This window comes from Gopherus flavomarginatus, chromosome 3 (assembly GCF_025201925.1).
Source record: "Gopherus flavomarginatus isolate rGopFla2 chromosome 3, rGopFla2.mat.asm, whole genome shotgun sequence".
Taxonomy (NCBI): Eukaryota; Metazoa; Chordata; order Testudines; family Testudinidae; genus Gopherus; species Gopherus flavomarginatus.
The window spans coordinates 50,536,736-50,545,456 of NC_066619.1; the positions used below are offsets into that span (position 1 = coordinate 50,536,736).

General features: G+C 44.3%; 1 protein-coding gene across 1 annotated transcript in view; it reads right to left on the reverse strand.

Annotated features, from left to right (window-relative positions):
* Positions 1-8,721, reverse strand: part of TNPO1 (transportin 1) — a 158,285-nt gene that overhangs the window by 66,694 nt on the left and 82,870 nt on the right. The window contains exons 9-11 of the mRNA XM_050943752.1: positions 8,275-8,340; positions 7,673-7,841; positions 1,909-2,061 (exon numbers count right to left, since the gene is read on the reverse strand). Coding sequence (XP_050799709.1) covers positions 1,909-2,061; positions 7,673-7,841; positions 8,275-8,340 — 388 coding nt within the window. The remainder of the gene's footprint in view (positions 1-1,908; positions 2,062-7,672; positions 7,842-8,274; positions 8,341-8,721) is intronic.

Consider the following 8,721-nt stretch of genomic DNA (forward strand, 5'->3'; position numbering starts at 1 on the left):
TTCCGAGTTCGAGGGTGAAAGCTTTGGCAGATCCTGCACTTGTCCTTTTTGTGGGACTTACTCATTTAGTGACCTCCACAAGAGCTGTTTAAAGTGTTTGGGGATCAGCCAGCTGCACAATGAACATGGCTCAAAGCCAGGGGAACAGGGCATGCCTTGCTCTGAGGGGAACTCCTAAACAACTACTCTAACATTTAACTTAAAAGGTCTAACTAAGTACCTATCAACTAACAACAAAGGAGACAGAACAATGGACTGTAAGAATTCAAACGCTTTTGCCAAGCAAGACAAGGCACTCCGACCAACCGTCACGGGCGGTAAGGAGGAACTGAGAATATGAGAATATGAGTAAGGTACAGATGGTAAACAGCTTTTAGAAGGGCATAACAAGCCTAACAAGCTATGTGGAAGAAGGCAGACACATTTGAGAGAAGATGATGATGAGAGGAGGCTGGAAACAGCTAGAAATTTTTATTTTACCAACACAGATATACTAGTACTTTAGAAGTGCAGTATTCTTTGGGCTATAAACACTCAGGCATATTAATAAGCTTTCCCAAGCACTAGCCCTCAACCAGTAATCAAATCAGAGAGAAAAAGATTCCATTCCTTGCAAACAGCTAGCCAAACAGAAATGTTAAGTAAGGACTAAAATATACCAAGCATATTACAAATGTTCTTTAAACCTGAAGGCATAGCCAACCCAAATTTTTCGGACAATGAGAATCTGAGTCTCACATAGTAGCTTATTTGGTTTAACAATTTAGATAATTAAACTTTTTTAAAAAATAGTTTCACCCTCCGATATTAGGACAAAACATGCTTTTATGATTGTCCTACAGTTCTACAGAACGTCCTACAAAATTAAGTTTAGAATTTTTAAAATACTCTTTGTACTAATAAGTTTTCTTAACTGTTTTTAGTCCTATTATTCAAAACAGGACATTTTTTTAATTGTTTTCAAAACCAAAATTAAGAACATAAAAAATGGTTATACTTTGTCAGACCAATGGTCCATCTAGCCCAGTATTCTGTCTTCCAACAGTGACCAATGCCAGGTGCTTCAGAAGAAATGAACAGAACAGGCCAAAAAAATGAGTGACCCACTAAGGCAGGCTCCTTGCCTGCCTCAGCCCCATGACACTCCCAGAAGCAGCTAGCATGCCCCAGTGAGAGGGGAGATTGTCAATACATGCTCCTCCTGCCTGCAAGCTCCATCCACTCAGCTCCCAATAGCTGGGAATGGGGAACTGCAGTCAGTGGGAGTTGCAGAGGCAGTGCCTGCAGAGGGGCAGCACACAGAGCCAAGTTTCCCCTCACCAGGTGCCACAGGATATCATTGGCACCTTCCACGCCGGGGGGGGGGGGGGGGAGGAGAAGGGAGGAAACAACATGGATGGACGGACAGGCAGGGAGGGAGGGTACGTGTCTTACCCCACTGTACCACCACCTGAAACAAGTACCACCTGGTGGAAGCCCACACCCCAATCCCTAGCCCTCACCCCCTTCCTGGAACCAACACCCCGAACCCCTTCATGCACCCCAACACTTGCCCCAGCCCCCTCCTGTACCCAAACTCCCTTCCAGAGCTTGCACTTCTCATACCCTCCCACAAACCACCTCCCTACCCCAGGTTCAGCCTGGAACCCCCTCCCACACTCCAAACCCCTCTGCCCCAGCCCAGAGTCCCTACCCGCTCCTGAACCCCAACCACCTGCTTCAGCCCAGTGAAAGTGAGTGAGGGTGGGGGAGAGCAAGCAACAGAAGGGAGTGATGGAGTGAATTGGGCGGGTTAGATCCTGGGTTGCACTTACGTTAAAAAAAGTGATCTTGTGAGTAAAAAGGTTGTAGGCCACTGGATTAGTTATACTCAAGTTTTGCTAGAGCATGAGTGCAAATTTTTCTTACCTTCAGCAATTGCTCCTAGAACCAAGATACCTGATTCTTTGACCACCCATTCTGGATGAAACAGCAGTTCTTTCAAAAGGGGCAAAATGTGTGGCAGAAGTTCATCACGAAATACATTGGCAAGGACATCTAGTGCAGCAGCAGAACACTTCCCTGAGAATTAATATATCGTAAATCTGAATATATTATATCAATTACTACATTGTGTCTCCATTTTAAACTACCTTAGCCTCACACTAACATTTTAAGGCAATAGCGGGAGCAGGGCAGCAAAGCTTCTGTTTCACTGTAGTGTGTAAAAGGCCCATTGTATTCTGGAACCACAAATAACATTCCAGGGAAAAAGTGGCACTGCATTTATGGGCTAGAGAGCTATGGACAGGCAGCTTTTCTACTCAAGATCAAATAAATATCCACAGAACAGAGATTAACATGTGTGGATTAGTTGCAGGGAAAAAGTGTTCCATTTCACAAAATAGTTACCATTAAGCAACCTCAAAATGGAGCAAACACTAAAAGTGGGAAAGACTAAGTTGTTAGTGAGACGAGTGATATGCTTCAATTCTCATGAAATAGTTTTAAGCTCCTACCAAGTACAAAGATTTCTATCATAATTTTGTACAGTAACTCCTCGCTTAACGTTGCAGATCGTTTTGTTTTAAGTAGCATTTTTCAGGAACAGATGTATAACTAATCAAATTTCCCCATTAGAATTAATGCAAATGGGGGAGGGTGTTAGGTTCCAGGGAAATGTTTTTCACCAGACAGAAGTCTAATATACAACAAACACAGGAATAATGATTATGAAGTTTGGTTGAGGTGATGGAGTCAGAGGGCGGGATATTTCCCAGGGAATGCCTTGCTGCTAAATGATGAGCTAGCACTTGGCTGAGCCCTCAAGGGTTAAAGCATCGTTAATGCTGCATTGTAAAGTGAGAGGCTACACAAATGAAGGGACGACACACAATAGACGCATGGCAGCAGCTGGAAACATTCTCTGCAGAAACTGAACGTGATGATGAACCCACGCTATCCCATTGGAGCGCACCACTCCCTCCACTTTCCAAACTGCCGGAGGGTGCATGTGTTAGCGTGAGTGACGCGCACTGCTCCTTTTGACTCCACTCTAAGTACACTGCCTTTTTAAATAGATCAGTAAGTTGAGACAGCAGTTGCTGGCAACAAGCTCCCTTCGTCCTGAGTCCTGTCCCCTCTGCAGAGATGGAGTACAGGAGCAGGGGACACCCTGACATCAGCACCCCTCTTTCCCCCCCGAACCCTCTCTCCAGAAAACAGGAGGATCCTGGGAGCAGCTCCAAGGCAGAGGGCAGGAGCAGTACACAGCAGTGGGGAGAGGGACACCTGAACTGTCCAGCAATTGATAGCCTACTGAGAGGCTGCTGCATAGGGAACTTAACAGGGCTGCCAGCCCACCCTGGTTCCAAGCTCCCACCAGCTAGCTCCAATGGGCTGCTTTTCCTGCAAGCAGTAGACAAAGCAGGTGGCTACCAAACAACATTATAAGGGAGCATAGCACAACTCAGGGGTTAAAGTAAGCCGGTACAGCTTTAACATTGCTGCCCCTTTGCGTCCCCTTGCCCGTCGGCAACCCTGCTGGGTCTCTATGGGGCGAGAGGGGGGAGGAGATGTTAAAGTGCTGCCACAGCAAAGGACCCCGCTTAAAGTGCTACTGCAGCAATGCTTTAATGTTATTGCCCTTTTTGCCCCCCCGCCCTCCCATCCCAGACACTGCGAGGGGGAAGGGGACAAAAAAGGAGCAGCTGCCCCAGGGCTAATGATTTAAAAGGGCCCCGGCTGCCACTACCACAGCAGCAACCAGAGCCCTGGGCCTTTTAAACCACTGCTGGAGCCCTGGGTGGCGTGGGTCTGCCAGTGTAGAAAGGCTGTCTGGGGAACACTTGACCAGCCCCGCCCCTTTCGCCCAAGGCCTGGCCCCCGTATAAAGTAAGTCTTCAGCTTTACTTTCACTCCTGTCAACTTAAAATGATCATGTTCTCTAATAGATCAATAGTAGACATAACAACGAAACAATGTAACCTGGGACGTTAAAGTGAGGAGTTACTGTATTTGGAGTATGACAAACACTTAAATCTAAACCAAAACTATAGCATATATATTCATTCAACCTGCTCAGATACTAAGAAAACAAGTTGCTGACCAACCTTTTCAAACCATTTACTTTCTAATCTGCTATATACAGAATCAGCAATTCTGAGATTATGCAAGCAGACAATAAGAGGAAACTTCACATTTAGTACCAGCATATTTCCAGTTCAGGAACAATTATACGACTTTTTAGTCAGCTAAATAAATAAGGATAACTATTCCACTTACAGTAACGAATGCAACAAAATCAAAAAAGAAAAATCCAGATTAAACTGTATTTTATAGCAATATACAAGCTAACATCTGGACTGTCTCTGGAAAAGATCAATCATGAGCCTGAATTGACGTTTGGCTTCTAAAAGTGAAAGGAATTCCTGGAACATGGGTGTTGCACATTATTTTGTGATATACTTGACAATTTTCTATTTGCATCTAGATTTTTAAACAAAATATTCTGTGTTTTACTTAGAGACCCAGTCACAGCTGCCAACTTTCACGCAGTAAATAAGCACCCTGACTTTCACAAGAAGCCAAAAATTAACCTAATCCCATTTCAAAACAAGGCCAAAACAAGCCAATCCCTAAAAAACCCAACACTATGTAACTAGAGCCCCTGGCCTGCAGTCTGGGACTGTGATGGGCCCGCTGTGCATCCCAACTCTCTCCCCCACTTAACCCCACTTGCTGGGAGCTGATCACCAAACAAAAAAAACCAGCAACATGCTACAAGTCAAAAAACTAGCCAACAAGCAATTCACATGCCAATTAAGCCAAAAACAAACCCAAGTTCTGTTTTTTTTTTCCCACGGGTTCAGCATGTCTGGCCCCAGTTACTAGAATCCATGTGTTATCTGATAATCTCAGCTTGCACTTAAATTTCCAGCTCTCCAGGGTGGTGGGGGAAGGGGTGGGGAAACCCACATACAAAAACCTTGAAACAGAATTTTTCCAGCAGCAGGGAGGCAGAAGTGGGCATTCTTGTTTGCAGCTCTCCATGGTGCATTCCAGAGGTGGTAGATCATTTCTATGACCAGCAAATGGGGGACAGGGGAAAGCATCTCACTCGTGGTGAGGATAACAAATGCTACCTGTATGAGCAGCCAGAACCAGCTCAGCAAGATGAAGCAGCACATGACACTAGCCAGCCTGGCCCAGGTCAGGGATCAGAGCCTGGCCTGTACTAAGGGTTCTCAAACAGTGGGCCGTGCCCAAAAGGTGGGCCACAACAGTCCTGGGTGGTACGCAGGAACCCAGTTTCAGAGAGGTGAGCAGCAACATCAAGCACTGTTCAGGTCAGTTTCCTCACACGGGTGGGGTAAAGAGAGGGCAGGAGAGCTGCTCCTGACACTTCACAGCACAGGCCACGTGGGGAAACCGACCTGGATGCACAGAGCACCTGACATTGCCACACCACCCTGTCCCCAAGCCTGCTACGGGGGGAAAGAGGTATGTTGGGGGGGGGGGGGGGGAAAGAGTAGTGACACTAGGCACTCTGTACACCCAAGTCAGTTTCCCCATGTAGGCTGGGTTACAGCTGCCGAGCCCTCCAGGATCAGGTAGGTGTAAGCCCATGGTGTCCACGAACTACTGGGTGCCAGTGGCCAGAGTGACCATATAGGACAGCAAGGTGCATACAGCCAGAAGGAATGGAGCTGTCCCCATTGTGCCAACTAGAGACTGAGTGCACGGATGGGCCCCGCAGCAATGACACCCCCTCAGACACAGCCCCTCCCTGCACCCTGAGCATGACACCCCCTGCCTGCACACAGCCCCTAGCAACCAAACACCCCTCTCAGCACACAGACCCTAGCTATCCACTGTGTGCACCTTGAGCTGGCTGAAAACAGAAGATATCAGGTTGACCCTCATTAACATATGTTCCCAGACGGAAAAACTGTGCAAGGAGAAGCAAGCACATCCATCCCATTAGGAATACTCCTGGTCTGTAAGTTATTTTATATTTTTATTTACAATGCGATTCTTTTCTAATTAGTAGAGAATAGGGCTGAGTCTTTACTTACACAGCACAATAGTTTAGATTTCACTTAAAAATATTGAAAACACAATACAGTGTTCAAAGCTGGATAATATTTTGTTTTAAAATCAAACAGCACAATGTGTTCCAACAATTTTGTTAACATTGTTGTGTTGCTTATTGTTCAGTTTTATACAAAACTGCTTTCCCTGTTTGAACATCACATTTAGCTCAACTTTTTAAAAGTATCATTCTACTAAATCTGTTTCATTTCAAAGGTCTTGAAGCATTTTTTTGAGTGTATATTGCTAGCGATTTCTATCATTACAATTGTTAACAGTAAAAGGAAAGGTACATTGTTTATTACAGCATTCTAGTTTATATTTAGATAATTAAAATTAATGATTTTCCTCAAGAAGCATTAATAGTGGGCTCTGGTGCCTACTGCAGCTGCATGGGTTTAAAAAAAAAAAGTTGGCAAATCCCTGGCCCAGACCACTGATGCAGTTTCTGGCTGGCTGGCAGGGGCAGAGGGGTGGCACTGACATGCCAATTATGAGTCCTAGCCTTGCCCATAGTGGCCCCAAAAGACTTGGGAGAGACTGCAGTGCCAGCCTGCAAGGAGCTAAGACCAAGATCCATTCCCGCTTCAGGACCAGCACCAACGCTAGTTGAAACATGAGCAAGGGTATGTGGAAGCAGAGAGATCGGAATGAATCCCAGTCACAGCATCAGCTGATGAGAAGCTGAGACATCTCCCCTGGCCCTACATGGACGCTGTGGGGTGGGGCAGGGCTTCTAGTAGCTTCAGCGCTGCTCCCTTTCCCCCCCGCCAGCCAGAGAAGCAGTAAACCAGCCTGGACTGGAGCTGAGGCCCTGATCCCTGCCCTGGGCCCAGGTCAGCTGGCACCAAATGATTCGTTTACTTGCTGAGCTGGCTCTTGCTGTTCATCCAGGTGGCTTTTGTTACCCTGTCCATCAGCAAGACATACATCCCCAGCCCCATCCTCCACCCCAATTCCTTGGGATAGGATGAGATCAGCCCAGCTAACCACCCAGCACCTCAGAAGGGAGGCAGAAGCCCTGCTGATGGAAAAATTCACAACTCTTTGGGAGGTGGGGGACTCTGCAGCATACATATCCCCTGAACACACATTTACCCATGACACTGCAGGAGAATTTAATAATAAAAAAAAAAATCTGTGCTTTTCTCAGGGCCTTAAATATAAAAAGATTAAAGCACTAAAAAGTTACTTAATGCCCTGTCACGTTCAGCACATCAGCCATGGTTTGTGGTGTTGTAAGACTTTCTGGAACTCAAATTCCTTGTTTTCCACTAAGTGAGGAGAAGGATAAAACTGGAAAGTCTTCATTAATCTGAGCAGAAACAACCAACGGATCCATTTCCCATACTGACCAATTGAGGCAAATATACACTAGTTACAAACGAGAATTTAGCTATAAAGCAGGGATTCTTTTTAAGCAACAGAAAGGAGTCCCAAGCAATCAAAGGATTTCAAGAATGTGAACAGAGCTATCCCAAAATTAAAAATCTCAGCACTTCTGTTCAATGCACTAAAACACACAAGGAGTCAGAAAGGAAGGATTCTGAATTACATGAGCTGTAGAGTTTACACTACCTAACATAGTCATTTGACTTACTTAAATTCCAGTCAGAAATAGTATCATCATCATCAAGCTCATCATCATCGTCATCATCTTCCTCAATACCATCTTCTTCATGCTGCTGAGCCACTGTCCGTGAACGATGAAAACGAGGCCTTATGTCCTGTTCACTATCTGGAATAGCTTCATCTTCTTCAACATCCCCCTGTTAAAAATGAAACATTAAGCATGCTCGCAAGTTATTATACCATCAGCTTATGAAACAGTACAGCCATCTTGCCCAAGACATTTTAAAAACAGAATATAGTGGGTAATATGGTCAGGAAAACTATTGGCAACTTCTTCAGATTCATAGCCACTTCAGGGCTGGCCAGCTGACCAAAAGGGCCACTAATTATTCCTGCATTCTTGTCTAGCATTCTTTCAGAAACATGAACAAAGAGGTAGGGAAATCCTTTGTATTATGCAGTAATAATTCTAGTTCTGTGGTAGAATGGATTAATGAGCGCAACTTCTTAGCTATATTCCATACTGTACAAGCTATTTCTGCTAGGTAGAATCTGCCCTAGCACAGTAATTTAGAAATTAATAGTCAAATGAATACATGCTTTGAGAAGTAAAGTGAAATTGTTGCTCACCTTCAGCAGAATAATATCTATTTCTGAGTACTTCATACCATTTACTAACACAGGTATCAACCTACAAAGAAAGGTTTTAATATGTATGTGTTAAAAAAAAAAAAAAAAACACAGTTCAGAAAACTGTCAATTTTCAATTTCCTGAGCCAAATTTTGTTTTTAGAAACTGGTTTATATTGATCAACAGGCTAAAATTTTCCAAACCTACCCTGAAGTTAAGCTCCTAAATAAAAAAAGGGGTCTGATTTTCTGAGGTACAAGCATCTGGCTTTGAAAGTTTCTGACATAAAATTTTGACTGCATATTACAAAATTTCTAATTTAAGCCAAGATAATGTATTGAATAATTGAGGAAAAACTAACAATTTAGTTTTAATCATGTTGTACATTCGATAAAATCATGTCTTAACTGAAAGTTGGAACATTTTCAACGTCATAAAATTATGCT